This window comes from Aspergillus aculeatus (assembly GCF_001890905.1).
Source record: "Aspergillus aculeatus ATCC 16872 unplaced genomic scaffold ASPACscaffold_3, whole genome shotgun sequence".
NCBI classification, from domain to species: domain Eukaryota; kingdom Fungi; phylum Ascomycota; class Eurotiomycetes; order Eurotiales; family Aspergillaceae; genus Aspergillus; species Aspergillus aculeatus.
This window is the reverse complement of record NW_017962978.1, coordinates 1,729,336-1,750,526: the sequence shown is the minus strand read 5'-3', so window position 1 is coordinate 1,750,526 and position 21,191 is coordinate 1,729,336. Positions and strand designations below refer to the sequence as shown.

At 51.3% G+C, this 21,191-nt stretch overlaps 8 protein-coding genes across 8 annotated transcripts; 4 read left to right on the top strand and 4 right to left on the bottom strand.

Annotated features, from left to right (window-relative positions):
* Positions 1-188: 188 nt before the first annotated feature.
* On the top strand, positions 189-854 carry ASPACDRAFT_40434 (uncharacterized protein; the record flags this gene model as incomplete). Its single annotated transcript, XM_020200751.1, has 2 exons — positions 189-633; positions 697-854. 2 exons carry the CDS (start codon positions 189-191, stop codon positions 852-854), a joined length of 603 nt encoding a protein of 200 aa, XP_020059453.1.
* A 2,713-nt stretch (positions 855-3,567) lies between these two features.
* ASPACDRAFT_24245 (cyclic nucleotide-binding domain protein) lies at positions 3,568-6,401 on the top strand (the record flags this gene model as incomplete). The annotated part of the gene is made up of 2 exons (XM_020199256.1): positions 3,568-6,000; positions 6,057-6,401. The coding sequence occupies 2 exons, from the start codon at positions 3,568-3,570 to the stop codon at positions 6,399-6,401; spliced, it is 2,778 nt and encodes a 925-aa protein (XP_020059452.1).
* Positions 6,402-7,725: 1,324 nt separating this feature from the next.
* slx4 lies at positions 7,726-10,752 on the bottom strand. Its single transcript, XM_020195752.1, has 2 exons — positions 9,714-10,752; positions 7,726-9,643 (listed from the first exon to the last, which is right to left on the bottom strand). Exons 1-2 carry the CDS (start codon positions 10,548-10,550, stop codon positions 7,955-7,957), a joined length of 2,526 nt encoding a protein of 841 aa, XP_020059451.1. The 5' UTR covers positions 10,551-10,752; the 3' UTR covers positions 7,726-7,954.
* A 153-nt stretch (positions 10,753-10,905) lies between these two features.
* On the bottom strand, positions 10,906-12,169 carry ASPACDRAFT_113841 (EKC/KEOPS complex subunit CGI121/TPRKB). Its single transcript, XM_020195751.1, has 4 exons — positions 12,104-12,169; positions 11,847-12,042; positions 11,660-11,782; positions 10,906-11,603 (listed from the first exon to the last, which is right to left on the bottom strand). The coding sequence occupies exons 2-4, from the start codon at positions 12,006-12,008 to the stop codon at positions 11,289-11,291; spliced, it is 600 nt and encodes a 199-aa protein (XP_020059450.1). The 5' UTR covers positions 12,009-12,042; positions 12,104-12,169; the 3' UTR covers positions 10,906-11,288.
* A 188-nt stretch (positions 12,170-12,357) lies between these two features.
* Positions 12,358-13,430, top strand: ASPACDRAFT_50509 (Bax Inhibitor family protein; the record flags this gene model as incomplete). The annotated part of the gene is made up of 2 exons (XM_020202359.1): positions 12,358-12,884; positions 12,950-13,430. The coding sequence occupies 2 exons, from the start codon at positions 12,358-12,360 to the stop codon at positions 13,428-13,430; spliced, it is 1,008 nt and encodes a 335-aa protein (XP_020059449.1).
* A 659-nt stretch (positions 13,431-14,089) lies between these two features.
* On the bottom strand, positions 14,090-15,783 carry ASPACDRAFT_1865034 (alpha-amylase; the record flags this gene model as incomplete). Its single annotated transcript, XM_020197847.1, has 2 exons — positions 14,090-14,686; positions 14,767-15,783. The coding sequence occupies 2 exons, from the start codon at positions 15,781-15,783 to the stop codon at positions 14,090-14,092; spliced, it is 1,614 nt and encodes a 537-aa protein (XP_020059448.1).
* Positions 15,784-17,263: 1,480 nt separating this feature from the next.
* ASPACDRAFT_113836 (uncharacterized protein) lies at positions 17,264-18,931 on the bottom strand. The gene has a single exon (XM_020195750.1). It carries the CDS (start codon positions 18,558-18,560, stop codon positions 17,640-17,642), a length of 921 nt encoding a protein of 306 aa, XP_020059447.1. The 5' UTR covers positions 18,561-18,931; the 3' UTR covers positions 17,264-17,639.
* Positions 18,932-19,880: 949 nt separating this feature from the next.
* On the top strand, positions 19,881-20,511 carry ASPACDRAFT_40427 (RBM8 family RNA-binding protein; the record flags this gene model as incomplete). The annotated part of the gene is made up of 2 exons (XM_020200750.1): positions 19,881-20,141; positions 20,278-20,511. 2 exons carry the CDS (start codon positions 19,881-19,883, stop codon positions 20,509-20,511), a joined length of 495 nt encoding a protein of 164 aa, XP_020059446.1.
* Between the last annotated feature and the right edge of the window lie 680 nt (positions 20,512-21,191).

Below are 21,191 nucleotides of genomic sequence, written 5' to 3'. Positions count from 1 at the left end.
AGCTCGGCGAGCCGCCAAAAGTCGAGTCCGGCACGTCCACCGCACGTCAAAACTCACGTTCAGAGAAAGTGAGACACTCTCACAGCCAATTGCACACCGAACCGACAGCATTTGCCAGGCCCTGTCTATCGTTGACTTGGTTCGCAATCAGTTTGAGTCCAACGGGTCACTCTCATCTACCATTCAGCATGGATGTCCAGCAACCATCAGACGCGCCCGAGTCCTTGTCCTACGCTACCATGAAGGAGGAGCTCCTTAGTGTTGATCCATATCAAAGACTAGGAGTAAGTGTTGGGAGGCGCATGATGGCTACAGGTGCTACTGCCTTTGGCGTAGGCTTGTGTCTCGGATTCTCCAAAGGCAACACCACGTCGGCCTATCGTTTCCGTGCGGAGAACGCTCATCGACAGCCTTTGACCTCAATGGCGTGGTGGCAATACCATAAGACTCGGAGATATGTTGCTACCGTCGCAGGCATGCGAGAGGGATTTAGAATGGGATCCAGGTTAGGCGGCAGTGCCATGGTCTTCACCGTCTTTGAGGATATCGTGGACAATGCCCGACACGGCCAACGGGATTTTCTGTCGACGGTTGTAGCAGGCTTGTCATTCTCCGGCATCTACAGCCTCTTAGGTCCGTTACTGAAGCTCCTCGGCGTTCTTGAGATTGCCAGCTAATCTATTCCTATCTTTCTAGCCCGTCATGATGTCTTCACTGCAGCCCGTACCGCCAAACTTGGTCTGAAATTAGGCCTGACATACGGACTGCTTCAAGACGGCCTTGCATACTTGAAGGGTAACCCGCCCGCCTATGTCAAATTTATCATGGGCAAACCTCAATCGAAGGCCGAGTGATGATACTGAAGATCACACAACCCTTTTTTCCGATATGAAAGCTCTACATCAGAGCCACAGGCCCAGACTCCTTGGATACATATTCAAACCTACTGCCTTGCCCAGCACAGCTTGGACATTTCCCACTCCGGTGGGTGCCACGGCGCGACCCTACGAATACAAATAATGAAGAAGCGGTGGATTGTCAAATCTCGGAGTATACATCCACGATTTGCTGCATCATGTCAGACTTCCAGGCTTCAGCCTACGGCACGGAGACAGAGTCTCCAGATAGTTATTTTCGACCACTCCTTACTATGCTTGGTGAAATTGAGCATTTGTCTGGAAACCAGCACCATTGAATCTCTTTTGGGTCTACTCTCCAGAAAGCGCACACTCTGCACGTCATTGTTGTTCATTGACGGAGCTGCCATTGATGACACAGTCTTCCTGTCTCTGGTATCGTGGCTTGCCATTGTTATATATTGACGAGGGCGAAGTGATCTCACACTTCGAGAGAGCGGGCGGCAAGCCCTTTAAGCATTGATACAGATAATAGCTGAAACTCAGTGCTAAATTCTCGGCTTCACTTGTCATATAGTTTTTATGTATCTTCATGACTCTGTTGGTCCATTGGTTATCTACGAGTGAAAGTGCCAATTCGTTCTGTGGAATTCACTCCCCCAGCTCTGTACTAGAAACCTGAACAGGCAGCTCGAAGTTATGGCACACTTGAGCCTTGCAAATTGATGTTGTTTTCCATCGCAGCAAGCAGGAAGAGCCAGTCCTCTGCGTACTATTTTCTAGGACTGTTGTCTGAATTAATGTGCATGCGGTATCATCTGACCCATTTAGTCGCGTCAGCAAGGAAGATCTTAGTTAACTGCTACAGTATGCTCCATTGCTGACACATGAGCATACACGGGTTTTGTGTGAACTGAATTCCAAGTGAGTCTGCATCAACGCTGGGTTGCATCAGAGCTTGAGTACCAGAAATTGCTCAGCCTGGGGTGGTGCATAATTTCCGCTGCAGGGGATAAGGTTGTCATGTGGCATATTAGTTCAGCAATGCAGGTGACTTGGCTACGAGAGGTACAGTGCGTGGGGATGGGCATTGGTGAATCGTAACAATCCAATGATCCAGCAACACAGCAACAAACAAACTACGCTCTGTGAACATTATGCAGCCTCTGGTAACTTTTTGAGTAAAACGCGCTCCGATGCTCACTGCTCATACTCATACACTGAATGGCATCAGGATGAGCTGCCTGCAAAAGCGGTCCCCAAGCCGTGACAAAAGCGGCAAACAAACAAGCCAAACAAGTGGTGTCGCTTCTACGGGTAAGAGGTCGTGCCCTGGTTGATCGCTACATGCAGGTGGCCGTTGATAATGAGACGACTTGAGATCTACTTGCAGCATAATGCATTGAAAAAATGGTCGGATGTATTCAACTGTAGGGGGAAATATAGGTACCAAATTGATAAGATACCAAAGATAGAGAAGAGGAGAGCAAAGAAGGGATGAGAGAAACAGGTAATGGTCTCCGCTTCATTCAATGGTTGCTGACCTGTAACCGACAACTAGGTATGATTTATTGATTGTGTTATGCTGCCGCCAGCAGCGGCAGTGGATAAGAAGAAGTCCCGATTGTTCCAGAAAGATAGGCCACATGTTTCACCACATGAGCACAACTCCGCACCTGCTTACTCTAGGCAAAATTGCTTGGAGTCGACAAGATGGTGGATGGCTTGCTTGAACATACTCCGTTGGGGGGAGGGAGGGGAGGGGATATTGGTTGGATAGGGGATTGTACCGACAGTGTGGAACCTTAAGTGGCGGAGAGAAACCTGAAAGAAAGAACAGAACGAAAGAGACCTAGAGTCCCAGACTCTCCGTCGGGTCCCAGACTCACTGACCATTTGCGGCGGCGGTGGAGCCTCAACCAAAGAATTTGACGTTGGTGATCCCCGCTTTCATGTTGCTGCTTGTTGGACTAGCCTCTCTAAGCTGCTGCTGCTGCTGCTGCTGCTGCTGCTGCTGCTCCTGCTGCTCTGTTGCTCTGCTGCAACTGCTACTGCTCTAGACTAACTGCAGTGTCTATTCTCCCTAGAGTCAGTCCTAGAATTTTAAGAGTCCTAGGCTTAACTAGTAGCTACTGTGGGAAGCTGTTGCTACTCTTGCTGCTCCTTCTGCTCCTTCTGCTCCGCCGACTCACAGCTTAAGTAGACTAAACTACTAAGACTACCTACTAATTATTATTATTCTTATTAACTAACCCAGCTTCTTCAACCACCCTTCCAACTCCCCTCTTCTCCCCTCTTCCGTCCCCTCCACTCCCCTCCATCCATCCATTATGCTCTGTAGTCCTTCTTCAGGACTACTTTCTACCACTTTAGCCCATCACTCCATTTTTGCTTCACTTCTGCAGACCTCCTCTCATTACAACCTGAATTAATTGTCGCTCTTCTTCCCACTGTCAACCCTGAACGGCTCGAAGCCGACTGTCCTGCCTGTCCCGAATCTTTTGTCCTCCTCCCCCGCACCGTGGTTCCCGAACGATGTCTCTCTGAAAAAAAAAAGCTCCCCCCGTGATTCCCTTTTTCGTCGACGTCATCGGTTCATTGATCGCTTTGGGGCCGAATTAAACTATATGCTCCCCCATCGAATCTTCTTTCTAAAACCCCTTTGTATCTTTCCCAAGCTTCCTGGAACCTCCCCCTCAACCGTTTCACAATGCGCCGCCATGGAAGGGCCAGCGGAGGTTCGACTAAAGCCGTCACTCCTATCTCCGAAACCGCATCCCTGCTACATTCGTTCGACTCGGTGATAAACCCCAATCGTCCTGTACGTCCGTCGCCGTTAACCTCGTCGAGCATCCGAGCTTTGCCGCTAGACCTCATCGACCGATTGCGCTCCTTTCCTCTCTTTCAATCCACCCCAGAATCATTCCTGATCGATGTCGGCCAGCATCTCCGCCCCCAGCTCCAGCAAGCCAATGACTACATCCTGACGGAAGGCGACGAAGCCAAGGCTATCTACTGGTTGGTCCGCGGTGCGGTCTCGGTGACTTCCCGCGATGGCGAGAGTGTGTATGCCGACCTCGAAGCAGGTGCATTCTTTGGTGAGATTGGCGTGTTGATGGATCGCCCACGGACCGCGACCATTGTCGCCCGCACCAGGTGCTTACTGGTCGTACTGACCAAGGAGGATTTCAGACAAATTCTCCCCCGCTTTCCTGATGTTGAGCGGGCCATCAGGGATGAAGCACAGGAGAGATTGATGATCTTGGAGAAAAAGAAGAAGGAAACATCCGTGCCAGTGGTCGAGCCCGGAAGTCCGGCCAGGAGAGGCTCGAAAAGAGTGAGAGATACGTTTTCTGGAGACCTCAGTCTCAGCGAGCAGGATGGCAGGTCATTGGCGTCCGTCAACAAGAAGCGGAAATCCCCCAGCCCTGGATTGGCTGACGGATCATCCAGTGCGCTGGCGAATGGACTGGTCAATGTCCGTCTTCTTCTCAAGGAACTACCGCTGTTTGCCGGCTTGCCGCCGGATATCCTTCACTTCCTGGGACTCAATGCGCAACCCCGATCCTACCCTCCTTTCACCGACATCATCAAACAGGATTCTCAGGGACGCGAGATATACTTCATTGTTCGCGGCGAAGTGGAGGTTCTATCGGAGAGGGCAGAAGCACAGCAAACGCAGTCCCTACCGAAGACTATCGAACACCCGGGCTTCGAGGTAAAAGCACGGCTGAAACAAGGCCAATATTTTGGAGAGGTCGTAAGCCTGTCGCTAGCACCTCGAAGAACCGCTACTGTGCGGTCTATTAGTGCGGTAGAATGTTTGATGATCAGCGGTGAGGTGTTGGCCGAGTTCTGGGAGAGGTGTCCCCAGAAGGTCCGTCAGCAAGTCGAGCAAACCGCTAAAGAGCGGCTCCAGTCAGCTTCTGATGGCGATGTTGTGATGTCAGATGATGCGGGCGCTGAGCCTTACGGCAATCAGATGGAGGTCGATGATAACTTCAAATTAAGGGCTTCTCGGAGGCAGTCTATGCCGCTTCTAACACTGACAGAGACAGAGTTGGATAGCACGCCAAGACCCAATGGTGTAGATGAGCAGGCTCTCTTACGCCCATCAGATCCAGACCCATTTCTTAACATCGGCTTGGATAAAGTTCGCCTTCGAAGTCGACGCGGGTCTGTTGCCCCGATGACCCCGGAGGAAGCCTCCGGAGAGCAACAGCGGCCATCAACTCCATCTTCTGAGCCACGGTCCACGAGTTCATCCTTTCTCACGTTACCTGGATCCTCTAGACTTTCCACGTCCCAGGACAGCACCCGTGTACCCCGCCAGGATAACCATGGTGTGCTTCCGGATAATATCCTCACAAAGATCTTCCGGCATATGGAGCTTCATGACCTTCTACGCCTCCGAGCTGTCTCGATGCACTGGTCTGAGCTCCTGAGCACATCCGCTGAACTGTTCCATAATCTCGACTTGAGTGTGTATAATCGGTGCATCACGGATGACGTCCTGGCGAAAATCATTTGCCCCTTTGTCGGCAGCAGACCTCGCTACGTCAACATTAGCAATTGCTTCCATATCACGGATGAGGGGTTCAGCAAGCTAGTTGCCGTATGTGGTTCCAACGTTACTGCCTGGAAGATGAAGAGTGTGTGGGACGTAACGGGATCGGCCATCCTTGACATGGCCAGTAAAGCAAAAGGCCTACAGGAGGTTGATCTTAGCAACTGTCGAAAGGTGGGCGACACACTATTGGCGCGGATTGTAGGCTGGGTTGTACCCGGTCAACATAAGCCCAGCGAGGAGCCTGCGAAGTCCGGAAAAGCATCCTTAAAACCCACCATGCAAACTGCAGCCGGGACTGTGTACGGCTGCCCCGATCTCAAGAAGTTGACCTTATCCTACTGCAAACATGTTACCGATCGCTCGATGCATCATATCGCGTCGCATGCTGCATCCAGAATCGAGGAAATGGACCTCACCCGCTGCACGACAATCACCGATCAAGGGTTTCAGTACTGGGGAAACGCGCAATTTACCAATCTGAGGAGGCTCTGTCTAGCAGACTGTACATATTTGACCGACAATGCTATTGTCTATCTGACGAATGCCGCCAAACAACTTCAGGAATTGGACTTGGTAAGCACAGGAGCATTCCTTACCTCCTCGCATGAGACGCTTACTGACCAGCAAAGTCTTTCTGCTGTGCCCTTTCAGATACTGCGACAGAAGTACTCGCCCTACAATGCTCCAACCTGACCTACCTCAACATGTCATTTTGCGGCTCTGCTATCTCTGACCCTTCGTTGCGCAGTATCGGACTCCATCTCCTGCATCTCAAGCGTCTGTCTGTTCGTGGCTGTGTCCGAGTCACTGGTGCTGGCGTTGAGGCTGTGGCAGAGGGTTGCGATAAATTAGAGTCCTTCGATGTCAGTCAATGCAAGAATCTCACGCCATGGCTGGAAGCTGGAGGATTTTCCAAATACGCAAGGCGAATCAGCTTCGAAACCGTTGCTGTAAACGGGAAAGTTTTCCGGTGAGCCTTTGCGGCGTCGCGTCGGCAGCTTCAAGCCGCGGCGGGAGAACTTCATCGCCACAAGTCAATGGCCCTCTAGACAATTGTCGACACTGAAGCAGACATGGTCCTTAGATTCCAGAATCGGAGCAATTATTGTCTAATATACGCCATCCGCATTGACCGTGGGACACACTTGTTTCCCGTTTCCTCATCGCTTTATAACGCTTTATAAGAGGCTATATCTCTAACCTCCATTTCCTTCCCTCTCTATCTTATACTCTCGCTTGGGTCATGGAGTTTGGTTCTCTCCATATGTCTTTCAGGTTCACGACTCGAGAAGTCGTGATGGATTTTGGTTGCATCGCATGAACTTGTGAAGTGATAGTTTCAACTCTAGGTCGGCTCTTCTGGCGAATTATATGTCCATACTTGGGTGGGATTTGGGGGTCTTTTTTATCTTCGCAGTTGATATTACAGGTTATGACGGCAACGCAGGCATGAAAGGAGTTTGATGCTGGACACAGAAGCACATGGCAGCATGGTCTATTATACCAGGTTGAGCCGGTTGATATTGTATGCATGTAGGAACTTGTGCCAGTTTCCGTTCTTTGTACCTTAGATTCCTCTATCTGAATTTTTACTCTCTCTCTTTTCTGACTCGTTTCCTACCAATTGATCAACTGAGTGTGCAAAGTCTGTGGAAATCAGAATTGCTAAGTCGAGTCAGCAGAATATCAGCTTATCCTATGCTGTGAATTGTTTTGGGGCTCACTCAATCCCACCGCTTCAGCAATCCCCATCCATGTATACTGACTAAATACCTACTGTACACGATATTTTATACGACAGACCACAACCCGGGGAGGGGGGGAGCATCATGGTGCGCCTTCCCAATGCGTCATGAGAACATCCAACATCCCTCCTCCCCACTTTCTCTCTTCTCGGATATCTTGGTGTAAGGCTACTAAGTAGAAGAGCATCATCATATCAGTAGACCAGGCAAGCAACACATGCACGATATCCGTTGGGCCCTTGCGGAAAGCTCTCGTATGTTATCCAGTCCCTTCGGCGATTGTTCGTACTTACTGCTTTTGCCAGAGGGATGAGGCTGAGGAAGGAGAAGGAAGGGTACGTAGCCTATCAGTTGACAGTGCGTGATGTACATAGGCAGCAACACTGGGCTGCCAGATTGGGGTGATGGCTTGCGTGAGGCTGCGATATGTATAACTGTGGGGGAGGGGGAGGAGGGAGGGGGTATCCATAATATGGACTTGCCTGGAGTGCAATTTAGCGGTGAAAACAGCCATGGCTAGCGGTTGCAGATATACTAGTAAAGATAACCAGATACTTAATTGAGATTTATGCATGCCCCAAAAGAAAAAAAGTTCACATTCAAAACACCTTATGCCAAGTACCTATATAGAGTATTTCCCTTTCCCAATGAGCACCCAGATTTGTATCTCAAAACGCCCTTTCCAGTAACATAGGAGATCAATGTATGAGATCGAATATGCGAACATGATACGCAGTCGTAACGCAACCAGAATCCAATTCCGACAGCAAGAAGACGACACCTCACCCGTCTCTTCCCTTCGGTCGATAACAGCAACAAACGCCCCTCCCCTCGCACCATTCCTTCACCAGCGCCGCGCCAACTTCACGATCCTCATTGACAAGGCCCAGACCCTCCGTGTTCAGCCAGGTTGTGAAGTCCTCAAGGATAATGGGATTATACATGAGGATTTTCTCGTGCCAACTGGGTTGTCTGTTGATGCTGGTGGGTCGGAGTCGAGGCTGTACGTGGACAGCCTGGGTGATCTGATCGTGGAGGTTGGGGGCATCGAAACTCAGTGTCGTTACGCTATCCGTGGTCTGCCGGGAGAGGCTAAGTGGTTTGATCTTGCTGGAAGTGGGTGGAGTGGTGGTAGTAGTGGTTGGTAGGCTTGGTTGGGGTGCGGCGTGTTGGAGGAGGTATCTCTCTTGTAAGCGGCTCGGGGAGGGAATGCTCTCGTCTTCTTCGGAGTCTTGTATCTCTTCAACGTCTGCAAAAGAAATCGTTGAAGTGACGCTATTCGTGAGAGATGAGTGGTTGGGTTTGGTGGGTGTTTGTGAAGATTTGGGAGGTCTGCTCCTGGCTGCTGTTGGTTTTATCGTTGACTCCGTGATTGCATCTGATTTCTTTGGCTTTGGTTTTGCGTATGTGTTCTTGGTGGTTGTAATCTTTTGCGATCGAGTGCCCTTGGCTGAAGTCTTGGGAATCACTGTTTTCGATGATGATGAAGTAGGGGGTTGGGGAGCCGGGTTGCCTGGTGCGCATGGAGCAGCTGTGCCATGCTTGGATTCCCAACATTTGGTGAGAATTTCGATCATTTTTAGGCGGTTTTTTATGGGCTTGAATCCATAAGAGGCAACTCGTTTAGATAGTTCAGCATCTGTGAAGCCACTAAAATGTGGCATTTTAGGCTGTCGGGCTCGACGTTGTGATGTGCCCACACTTGCTTGTCTGTCAAGAGTGTCTGAGGTTTCAGGGGCAGAAGTAGACACATCTTCTCCGGGTTTCTGTGCATCGAGCACTATTGCTTCGTTGGAGGTTGCAGATACATCTCTATCCTTCTTTTCCTTACTGTCTCCGTTGTTGACAGCAGAACAAGGCTTCGGTGTGTCTGAGACGTCTACTAAGTCGACTACCTCAACCGGCAAGGCCGACCCGTCAACATCGCGGGCTGCGACAGACCACAGATTTCTCGAAGCTTTGAAACGTGAGACTGTCAACGGTAGGCTTTCATTTGCGCCATTGCTCACACGGATGCTTGTCTCCAAGGCTAGACTTTGCTCCGATTCCCGAATTGCTGTTTGCAATTCTCTTATCATAGTAGGAGAGTCCTCACGTTCTAACTGACTGCAAGTGCCAAAGACCAGCTCTTGATCCTCCAGAGATCGGATGGCGGCATCAGGTGAGAGTAAGACAAGCTCTGGTTCTTGCGCCCTAGCATTCTTCTCCTTCTTTGTTGTCGATTTCTTGGACGTGAGAGCTGATGGCATACTGGCCGAAGAACTGCCTTCTGAATTGTCCATAGCCTCCGCAGCATTGGTGAGATACTGAGCAGTTACCCTCGCTGTAAGTGTCGAGAACTTCTTTGGCTTACTGGCTTTCTTTTTCGCGGCTGGGGCTTTTGAACTCGAGGTTTCATCTTCAGTGGAGTGATTTTCGCTACTCTCATTGGTTTTTGGCTTTGTCCCAGGATATACTCTAGCGTCAATCAGCTGTGCGGAAGTTAGTTATCGGGTCGAGACGAAAGTGAATGATCGTCGAGATCAAGCATATGGGACATACTTCAATGCGCCTCCTCTTGGTAGGGCCGTTCTCCTCTAGAACCTGATTCATAGCTTGAGGAGCAGAGATGCCACCAAAACCAAACTCAGATAGCAAAGTCCCAAAGCTTTTCATTTCATTGATGTTGTGATCCAATTTGAGATCCAACCCGCTAGTTTGTTCTATAGTGCCGTTCGTGGGCGTCCAATCCAGTCTTCTCTTTAACGCTTGTTCCAATTGCAGGCCATCCTTCTCCCAGTCGCGGGTATCATTCGCAGAGCTCTGATCCAAAGAAAGCTGCGGAGTTGAGGGACAATCGGATTTCTTGCCAGATTGTCCCTCGATTGGCTGCGACGAGCTACCAGCCTTCGCAACCCTCCCCGAAATGGTCTTGTTTGCAGCTGTCGCGCGCTTCGTCGTAGTCTTCGGCACCTTCGGTTTCCTTTCCCTAGTAGTCGGCTTTTTCGACAAGCTCTTCTTAAACAGACCCTCGCCCGTACGGCTTGATTCTTCCACGCCTTCCTCTGCTTTCTTCTTAGGCCTCCCTCTCTTTTTCACTTTATCCTCGGATGAACCGTCTTTGACCCCTGTCGCATCTGCCCCTTCGACGTTTGTAGTCTCGAATGCGGCTTTGGGGGATTTCCGAGCTCGTTTGGTGGTCTGTTTCCCGTCCTCGAAGAATTTGGAGCGCGTAGGGTCCTGGAAGAGGTCCGATGGAGACGGCGGCTGGGAAGTGGAGGTATCGATCGGTGACAGCCCGAAGAGCTGCTGCGCATCGTACTTGGGTGGCGCGGGTGTATTCACTGGGCTGTGCTCTGGCGAGGACGACAGTACAATGACCTCCGCGGTGGCGGTCATGGTGGCGAGTATCGACGAGTCCGATCTCTCCGGGACATCTAGGCGACGATGGTCCGTAGAACTTTGCTTGAGATATGACTCACAAGTCTCGATACTATAACGCGAATCTGAACATTGGTTGTGGTATAGTGCATGAGTTGCTAGGCCAAACAAGATGTATTGAAATTGTCCAAATTGTAGATGCGGCGAGGATCGAGACCTCCGCGATGTGTCTTGGCAAAGTTGAATGATTTCCGTTTCGGGATGACGACATTGGTGGGCTGGGCAACCGCGTGCATGTGATCTGTTCGCCTGTCGCTACCATCTTACTATGTAGTCTGTTTAATTTATGCGACTACACTTTTCACTTTTAAAAGTGTTTTAGCAATGTATTGGCCACTGGATATCTCTATGCTATCTGTTCTAGTTCATTGCTTTGCATGAACTATGTACAGTACATGGCATTGCAACTCCGAGCACTGTCTGTCTAAATCCGGTGCACAGATCCTGGAAACCCTTGTCTCTTATATGCTAGAGCAATAGCGCTTCAAATGATTCACTCATTCCGGAGCCGGAACGAGAAGCATCTCTTGGGACAAGCCTTGGACGAAGCTAGGCTTGGTTGGGCCTGTTTAACACAGTCCCAAAATGCAATAGGCAAGTCGAATAGCGTGAAGCAGCAGATGGCTGCTTTCACAAGCCTGTTGATGTTCCATCATGGGAATTGGCAGGAAAGGTATCTCAAACCTTACGTGCCAATCAAGTAGCCCCGCGCAACGCAATCGCTCCCATGATAGAGAGTTCAAGCTGTCTCATACCATCTCCCTGTGTGCCATTTGCCTGAGTTGAGGAAGGAGTCTTCAGTGCACCCAGCTTATAAGCCTTCTTGATTTTCGTCACATCGGCAATGTTCGACAGGTTTTCGTCGTCAAATGGCACAGTCGAGCCGTCAACATGTTGAGAAAGATGGGTTGCGACTGAGTCGTGGGTGACGTCCGGTGTCATCGAGACCTTGATCACAAGTAGGTCTTTAGTGGAGTCGGCAATACCGAATTTGCGGAATGATTCGGCAATCTGGAGAGAGTTAGCCAGGCTGTCGGTGCTTGTCGCGTTCCACCTCAAAAACGCACGTTATTCGCTGGGCTGAATGAGAACACAATCTCTGAGTGAACATTGCGAGACTTAAGGCGTCCGTTGATCGAGTCGTTTACAGCTCGGAAGACGGCGGACAAAGCATGAGCTCTGGAGAGAACCTGCGAACCACCATCAGAAACAATGGTAATTGACTGACCCAGGTTTTTGATGATCATCTCATACCATGCTCGCATCAATGAAGGCATACTCAAAGTCAGCGTTTCCTGAGATCAGCTGTTGTCGAAGAGAAGCAGCATTTTTGACATCCCGATAAAGTGCGACATGCACGGGCATCGAAGGTGGCAGATGCGCAAGCTCTATGGTTTCGACGAACGAGGAAGACATGGCGCGAAGCGAGGCTATTGATTACGGAACAGATCTGCCGAGCAGTGGTCAGAAATATAACAGAGGCACATGCTAGAAGGTGCGAGGTCACTTACAAGTATTGAATACGTAGAATTGAATCGCAGATATCCGGCTTAATTCCCTTAATTCCCCCTCCTCCACCAAGATTATCGCCGGGCGCGGCCAGCGCTGAGTAATTATTGAGTCACTACACGTGACTTCACTTCTCGAACGTTCGGGCCGCCGTAGCCAGCGGGACCCCGGATTGATATCATCGCTTCGCATTTAAAGCGCTTTCCTCCTCTTCCTTCTCATCGTCGTCATCCAGCGATACACCACCCCAACAATCATGGCGTTCTTCTTGCGGCGCCCGTTCGCCGTTCCGACGGCGCTTCGTCAAATCTCCAAGCCTGCTAACAGCGCTCGTTTCATCCACAACACCCCATTCAAGCCTGCCCAGCCGAAGCCTACTGGCCCCGTCTCATCTTCCATCTTCGCCAAATCTCGTCAGACCTTCCAGAATGCTTTCCGCCGGACGTATATGCAACAGCCAACCTACAGCACTCGTGGCGAACTTTTGCAAAAATTGGGCTACGGTGCCGCCATCGTTGGAGGTACTATCATTGCAACGAACCTTATCTTCAACCGCGAGACCCGCGAGGATGGCGGTATGCCCCATTATGAGCGCAGCTACCTGAACGAGACTTTCATGCACACCGGACTTGGTGTCGGTATCATCGCCATTGCCGCTCGCGCTATGCACATGAACGGATTCTCCTACCGCATGATGGCTGCCAACCCTTGGTTGGTTATGGGTCTTGGTCTCGTCGCTAGCATTGGAACTATGTACGGTACTTTGTACACTTCTCCTGACAAGTGAGTACTCCGCGAGGCTTCCCCGTTCTAGCTAGGCCGAACAGCAATGCTAACAGCACCATTAGCTACGTCGTAAAGTATGGTCTCTGGACTGCTTTCAACATCACTCAAGCCGCTCTCCTGTCCCCTCTGATGTTCATGAGCCCCGCTCTGCTCGCCCGCGCCGGTCTCTACACTGTCGGAATGATGGGTTCCATTGCTTTCGTTGGTGCCACCGCCAAGCAGGAGAAGTACCTGTACCTGGGTGGTCCTCTGCTCGCTGGTGTTGCCATCGTTGCTCTCTCCGGTCTCGCTCCTATGGTTCTCCCTGTCACCGCCACCCGTACTCTCATGTGGTCCGAGAAGATCTGGCTGTACGGTGGTCTGGCTGTCTTCGGTGGCTTCACCCTCTATGACGTCCAGAAGATCCTTCACCACGCTCGCCTCTCTCAGCGCGGTCTCGTTCGCAAGGATGTTGTCAACGAGAGCATCAGCTTGACCCTGGATTTCATCAACATCTTCGTCCGCATGGTCCAGATTCTGGGCATGCGCCAGCAGCGGAAGTAAATGCTCTGCTATAGCTTCTGTGAACACAACATCCGATCCTGTGGCTCCATCGAGAGCTATTTTTATTAACCGGTTGACTACTCGTCACATGAATAACCGGAACCCTTGTGGAGTTCGGATCACTGAGAAGTTGGAACAAGGTTGATTGATATTTCGGTTCTGCTTAAGCGCCCGGTGTAATTTTATTCCTTTCATATTTCCCACTGATCCTTCTTTACTGCCTGTAGATGGAACATTTCACTAGGGCACATTCCAACCCTCCCTATGCTGGGAAACAGCAATGGTCGGCTCTAGGTGCTAGGAATATGGGGGTCCAGCATCAAATGTATGCATAGCTTTAGTATTAGCCGCATATCAGGAGGAAACAATAGACATCTCCACTCATCATCACTCAGGTTCATGTTCATAGCATTCGTAGTATCTTTTTTTTTCGACTGTTCGCTTGTTCAGTAGCTTGTTCACTACGGCGCAAGCATCTGACCTGTAACTTATGTCAAACCCACAATTACACCAACCCTAATCCAGCTCACATCCCTAGGACCACCATCCACAACCCAACCAGTGCCCCGATCCCAGTGCCCCAACCCCTAACAACGCGAACAGAGACAGCCCCCGAAGGTATCCCCGTATTCCTCCCCGCACCCGCTGAACCTCCAGCACTACCACCACCACCTCCCAACCCTTGCCCCCCCTCTCCCCCTCCCTCTCCCCCCCATCCCCTCTCCACCATTCCCCTCCCCATCCCCAAACCCACATAACCCACTCCCCTCCATCCACCTCACCGGAAACAACACCCTCGGCTCCCCGCGATCCATCCCCAGCCACAGCTCCCCGACCTCGCTCGCCGTCAGACGCTCACAGCTCAACACCTCCACCAGCTCCACGTCCGGCTGAAACCCCGTCGTGAGCCGGATCTTGTACGCGCCGCTGGCGCTGCCCTGCGTCGACAGCACCATCACCACCTGGCGGTCCTCGCGGCCCTTCCGGAACCCCATCTCGCTGGACCCGCGATAGATCGGGTAGGTGGGAGCGTCGACGTAGGCCGGGTCGATGCGGATGGCGTGGCGGCGCAGCGCGTTGAGCGTCGCGATGTGCGTGTACAGCGGCGCGGTCTCGGGCGTGCTCGCGTACCCTGTTAGCCAGAGAGCTTCGCGGTTGAGGGGGTCGTGTGCGCCGGTGAGGTGCTGTTCTTGGCCTTGGTAGATCATTGGGATGCCGTCGTAGAGGAGGGTGAATGTTAGGATGTTTTTTGCTAGCTTTGGGTTTGGACATGGGGTTAGTTTGGGGGTGATGGAGGGGGATGGGGGATTTGGGGCAAAGGGGCAAAGAGACGTACGTTTAGATCGTTGATGAGGCTTGCGAAGCGCGTGACGTCGTGGTTCTCGGAGAAGGTCGTCAGGGTGCTTACGTTGGGGCAGGCGTGTTTCATCTCCTCGATGCGGTTGGGGAGGTCGGTGGTGTCGCCCATGGTGAAGGCGTCCAGAAGGGCGTAGTAGATCGGGTAGTTGGGGACGCTGGTCAGCTCGTTGTCCGCCTGGTAGCTGCAGATGGTGTCGACGGACCGGTCGAAGACCTCCCCGGTGACCAGCGAGTTGTTGGCCGCTTGCTGGAAGGCGGCCAGGTAGGTCGGGGTGATGTGTTTGGCGGCGTCGAGACGGAGCCCGTCGATCGAGTACTTGGCCATGATCTCAGAAATCCAGCGGTTGAGCATGCGTTGGACGTCCGGGTCTTCGGTTTTCAGATCGGGCAGGGCGACGATGTCGTCGCCCGTCCAGCACCGCTGCGCCAGCGGGTAGTCGTTGTAGTCGGTGATCTTGCAGTAGGGGTGGTAGTAGCGGGCCTCGTTGAAGGGCTGCAGCTTCGAGTAGTCGATGCTGGTGGCCGGGTCGTGGCCGTTCGTGAGGTAGGCCATGTTGTTGATGACCGTGTCCATCATCAGATACATGCCGCGGGCGTGGAGGGCCTGGCTCAGGTCGAGGAGATCCTGCTCCGTCCCGAAATGTGGGTTCAAGGCATACAGGTCTTCCGCCCAGTAGCCGTGGTACGCTTCCCCGTAGGCGACGCGCCCCTCGACGTTCTTGATGATCGGGGAGATCATCACTGCGTCGAAGCCCATCCCCTCGATGTAGTCCAGGTGGTCGATCATGCCGCGCCAGGTGCCACCGCAGTATAGACCGGCGGTCGTGTTGCAAGGAGCAGTCGTCGACCCATCCGTGCGAGCAAACCGGTCGGTCATCGTCTGATACACCGATCTGGTTCGCCATGCCCCGGTGCTTGCCGTCAATGCCGTGCTAAAGGGGCTTATGAGCATCAGTGCTTGAAGCCATCGCGCGTTGCGGGGTGGTGATGCCATGGCGTACGAGTGTGTTTGCAGGTGTATGCTGGGAAGAGGCTATGTTATGTGACAACCAATAATGGGGATGTTATTCTGAATGCCACCGCTACTTTTTTTGTTTCATATATCTTCCATATTCCTGCTTGAGAGCAAGAAGACAAGAGAAACAGAGGGTTGATTTTGGAGCCGGTCTATTAAGGAAGGGTTGATCTCGAGATTCTCGAATCTATACTTTAGATGGTATCGACAAATGAATGTGATTGCGCAAGAAGATTAAGGAAAGACAACGCACGCAGACTCGGAAATTCAGATTCTGAGCGGCCGAGTCCGAGAGGATTCATTATAGGGTTAGGCAAGATGCCCCTCGGTGATTTATGGTTCAAGGGGAGAATGACCGGCATACTGCCAAGTGGAGCTGCCAGAAGTTGCTCTGCAGCTTGCATCATACGCGGTTGTACTGAATGAAAGAACCATGCAGAACTTCGAAACTGTGCTGTGGGTATCGCAATGTGCTGTACTGTGCTACCACACGCTGTGGTGGTTCGATCGAGTCTCGCTCGTTCTGATGAAACATGCAGGCATAACTCCGGATGCACGAACCGGCGCAACATTTTGCGGGGAGAAAACGGTCAATGTAGAGGCGGCCTCTCGTCCTGACCTATGCTGTAAGTATCCTTGAGCGGATTCACATGCGATTGGCTCATCTTGAATCGTCCTGACGGTCTGTGAAACAATGGCAGCCCTTTCTGTATGTAAGGATAATCCCAGCCGCACCGTGACAGTAAATCATGGCCAAGGGCGTGTTGCAGCATGCGGTAACCTACAGCTCATGCGGCCTTGATTATGAACTGGTTCGGGAATCGAGGTTGTTGGATGAGAAGAACGAGATGCTCAGGGAGTTATTCTCAAGCATAGTCTTTTTTGGAGCGCCATACTGCATCCTCACTCATAAACAGACATCCTTCGGCCTTCTACGGAGTATTGTGTTTTCAACCCATCCGGCCCTCGCAAGAGAATACGTAGTATGTAAGGGACAAACCCAAAACACTTGGTCTCACATGGAAAAGCTTGGCATAGGCTCTTGACTTTTGAGGATAGGAGAGTCATACCTTCGATCCGATCTTCTCAATTGGTTTTCGAAGAAACGAGGAATATATCAGTTGAGGAAAGAAGCTATGCGCGGGGCCTCTGCTGAGATGCAGAAACCGATGGGAAATACCTGCTCATAGGAAGAGCCTGGTGTGATCTCGACCAGGTACGGTACAGAGCATTATGCAAGGGGCATAATCGGGATGGTATCAATTTCTTCATAAGTCCGAGCCAAAATTAGCAGATATCACATGATAGAATCGACTGATAAAGTATGTGATCATGTGAGGCACAAGTCTTGACAGCTTGGGTCTCTTTCATGGATCCATGGCTTGGAAACCCTGGGAGATACGGCACCATATAAGATCAGGAACGCGGACAATCGAGCCTAGATCAATCATTTTCTTTTCGGTGTTCTGCCGAAGATCATCCGTAATAACATTACCTCATTAGATATTAACATTTCACATCATGGAAGAAATTATCCGGAATGAAAAGACTTAAAGCGTTTTCTCCCTAAATACCTGCGCCCAACGCTGATGCAAAGACCGAAACGAAGACCTCGATGCCCCAAGTGACCCTCATTTTCGAGCATCTTATGCTTATGCTGAGTCTGTACTTTCTCTCGCTAATCCCGAAGATCGGTTGTGGTGTAAGCCCATTAGCACCACAGGCTGTGATAGTCACAATCCCCTCTTCCTCTTCATATGTCCTCCTTCTCACTGCTAGATCGAAGTCGAAGGTGATGCGCAGCACACAGTCTCGGCCGCAGAGCTACGCAGCAGTCAAGAGAGCCTGTCGATATACTCGCGCGGGGTGAACGGGGAGGAATTAATGAAAGCCATGAGATGCACCGCATATGCCTGGTTCACGCGCTCAATCTTGTCCGCATCGCTCACTGCAACTCTGTATTTCGCCGAGACAGGCTCCTGACGGCGGACCTTATTCGGGCCCTTGCCCTTCTCCTTCCTGACTTTGATCTCCCTCTGTATGGCGCGCGCATCCAAGCCCCCGACACGAGGGGTCATCATCATCCCCGCCATTTGACAATAGTTCTCGGAGGTGATCTGGTTGAACGCCTTGAGGATCAGCGCTACCGTCTTCCAGCGCTTGCATCGTTTCTCGGGCAGCCGGATCTGGATGAACTTCTCCGGCCAGCGGCACTTGTACAGATCCTCGAACAGGCGCATGTAGGGCGGACACTCGAAGAAGCCGCGCACTTTCTCCTTCAGGATCATCTTGTTGCCCCTCACGGCCGAGGCGGTGCGTCCGATCCGCAAGGTGAGGAGCAGGGAGTGGTCGGAGAGACCTTCGAGGTTCACGAACTGCACGTACTTGGCTTTGAGGATCAGGCTGACGTCGACCGACATGGAGCGGTTGACGGGGTTGGGGTAGTGCTCGTTGATGAGCATTCGGCTGCCGACCGCATCGAAGGCCACGTCTAGCTGGGTTTCGTCCTGGTGCAGCTCGTGGATCTGGCCTGTTTCCGGACCGCATACGACGGCTTCGAGCTTGCGGAAACGGATGGGATATCTGAAGTGGCAGACGCACGACGGATCGTCGCTGGCCGAGGGAGTTTTCAAGGTATGAGAATTCATGCCATGTTTGTTGTTGATGTAGGAGGAGGGGGGGGACTTGCCATGGATTGTTCGCGACTGACACACGCTTGGTCTGATCATCTTCGGCTGTCGGTTTCTCAGGTGCATGAGGGTGAAGTGCACGAAAGTACTTCATGGTGGATTGAGATTGCTTTCTCTCAAGAGCTTGTGTTTAGGTTGGCTCGTGAAAGATGTGAGTTCTGTAAAGATCTGTACACGGGGACGATGAGGGGAAAGAGAGCTGTGTGAGGGAATGGGATTGGTATTAGGATCGCGCGGGTGTTTACACTATGATAGCACGCAGCAACTGTCGGTTCACTAGCAGTTTTCACTGGGAACATTGTGCTTATCTTTGTAGCACTCCATAGTCAAGAGATGATCTTGCCTAACTTTCACTTCGCCTCAAGGTGCTATGCCACATTATGGTGATGAGCTCTCAGCGGAAGTACCACTGCATTTACAACGAGAAAAGCTAAAGGAAGCATGGAAGCTTCTCAATATCATTTCAATACCTGCACATCAAGCAATCAATCATTGATGTAGAGAGTGGACTGTGTTCGCAAATTCAAAATCCTATACAATTCTCAATATATACTAGATGCTACATGTGAAGAGTGAGCTAGAAACCAAAGCTTAAAAGCTTAGTGCCCCCAACATGTCAGCTATACAGCGGTCACTGGTCTTGGATCAGCTTCACAGAGTGAGATATCATCCCAGCACACAAACTGCCGTTCACATGTAGAACACCTCCAGCCGCATTCAATTGCTTAGTATAATAGACATGCTGCCACGAAAGCTGCTGTCCCCTAGGTTGAATGTATCAGTGGGTGAGCATCACTGGTGAAGCTTCGATACTGTCATTCCTTGAAGATAGCAGGTGTCCTACAAGAAGCTATTGCCTAAGGTAGTTCTAGTCATTGCACCCATTAAGCGTACTGAGTAAGACCATCTATTCACCTATGGTAATAGGCAACTTGTCTCAAAGCTGGTCAGATACAAGTTACAGAAGGAACTTCAATCTATGCGATATTGCATTTCATAAGTAGGTGAGATCTAAGTGTAGGTCATTAGCTGATCTATATATTTACGTATCATTATGGACTCACTGTCAACTTCACGACTTCCCTAGTAAATCCTCCTTTATTCGTTTGACTAGAAAGTCAAGATCTGCTTCCTGCTTGGATTGCACTCTATCACACTATTCTAGCCCTTGAATATGCTGAGATCGAATAAGGAACGAGGTTAGGGCCAGTCACTGAGTGCCGTCGGGAAGTGAGTCCGATTACCTAAGCACACCGCAAAGCTTCGCAAGATCCCATGGCAAGCCTCGGACGGTGAACTGCAAGTCCAGCCATTGGCCCTCCTCGAACTACTACCTCAAAGCTATCTTCTTCCTCAGCGTATAGCTACTACTCCAATACCACCATCATGTCTACGGAAATGGAAGTCGACCCTCCGGTGGTGCAACAAGAGGAAGAGGAAGAAGCTCCCGCGCAGTCCAGCAACGGTAGCCACGATCCGAGAACACAGGCGGGTGCCGTCGCAGTACGCAGCATCGAGGGATGGATTGTCATTGTGACCAACATCCATGAAGAGGCCTCTGAAGAGGACGTCACGGACTTGTTCGCCGAATATGGAGAGATCAAGAATTTCAGCCTGAACTTGGACCGCCGGACGGGTTACGTCAAGGTCGGTTACTGCTTCCTTCACTTCTACCATACACAGCATCACCGGAGCTGGAAAGCTCTGCCAGCTGTTACCCCCTGAACTTCTCTTCGTTGCCTCTCATAGTATGCCAGATACTGACTCGTCTGTGGTGAAACAGGGATATGCCTTGATCGAGTACTCCACCCTCCCCGAAGCCTCGGACGCCATCAAAGCCCTGAACGGCTCCAAACTACTGGACCAGACCATCTCCGTCGATTTCGCATTCGTTAGACCGCCTCCCTCAAATAAAGGAAAGGGTGGAGGACAGAGAGGTGGACGTGGCGGCGGTAGGAACCGCAGCAGAAGCCGCGAGAGGAGCCGCAGTCCTGGAGCCGATGATGCACGGGACTAAGCCCGCCGTGATGTTTTGTTTGTTGGGAGAGCGTCTTCTTTTCAATTCATCTCACAGGCCGTGGATGCGCCAGACACTTGGCCTTTTGTTTGCTCCAGACCTCCGCCAGCATTGGGGTCCTGCTATTTTGCGCTCGCACTACAATAAGAATCGCATTGGCTGCTTAGGATTGTCCAGATAATTCATGCCATGAGCTGGAAGTCTGGGAGCTGGCTCGACCAAATCGGCTCTAGGGGGAGGGAGAGGAGGGGGTGGGAGAAGCAGAACAAAGCCGGCATTGTCTCCTGGGAGTTCCATATTATGCTCGTCGCCTGACGGGGGAAAAAAACCTTCAAAGGAGCATGGTGCCGGCATCATGAGGTTTCAGTGATATGGTATGTGCTACTGGTCTCTCTCATCTGCCCTGCCTATTTCTGTATGACCGTCACCTAATGTTGCAGTAGGAACATCCAGCCTGGATGACTGATGTTACAGAGCTAGATATCCCGTTCTGTCTACTAGCGTGTGTATTTAATCTTTGTGTCGCTTGAACTCACCGAATACGAGTGTCGCGTGGCCATCTCAATGCTTGTAGCGCCCTTCAACCAAAATGCTTTGTTGCTCACCTTGGTGATTTACATGACAGGCACCCTTAACCCACGAGACTGTTGGGAAACCATGGATCCTTGTAAACACTCTCC

What these genes read in the sequence shown, in the direction of transcription:
- slx4 (XM_020195752.1), bottom strand. Translation starts at nt 10,550, where the DNA reads ATGACCGCCACCGCGGAGGTCATTGTACTGTCGTCCTCGCCAGAGCAC. An exon ending in CCAAGAGGAGGCGCATTGAA is followed by an intron (nt 9,644 to 9,713) that starts GTATGTCCCATA and finishes ACTTCCGCACAG; the next exon opens with CTGATTGACGCTAGAGTATA.
- ASPACDRAFT_113841 (XM_020195751.1), bottom strand. Translation starts at nt 12,008, where the DNA reads ATGTCTTCCTCGTTCGTCGAAACCATAGAGCTTGCGCATCTGCCACCT. An exon ending in CCTTCATTGATGCGAGCATG is followed by an intron (nt 11,783 to 11,846) that starts GTATGAGATGAT and finishes GGTGGTTCGCAG; the next exon opens with GTTCTCTCCAGAGCTCATGC. An exon ending in CATTCAGCCCAGCGAATAAC is followed by an intron (nt 11,604 to 11,659) that starts GTGCGTTTTTGA and finishes AACTCTCTCCAG; the next exon opens with ATTGCCGAATCATTCCGCAA.
- ASPACDRAFT_113836 (XM_020195750.1), bottom strand. Translation starts at nt 18,560, where the DNA reads ATGCACCTGAGAAACCGACAGCCGAAGATGATCAGACCAAGCGTGTGT.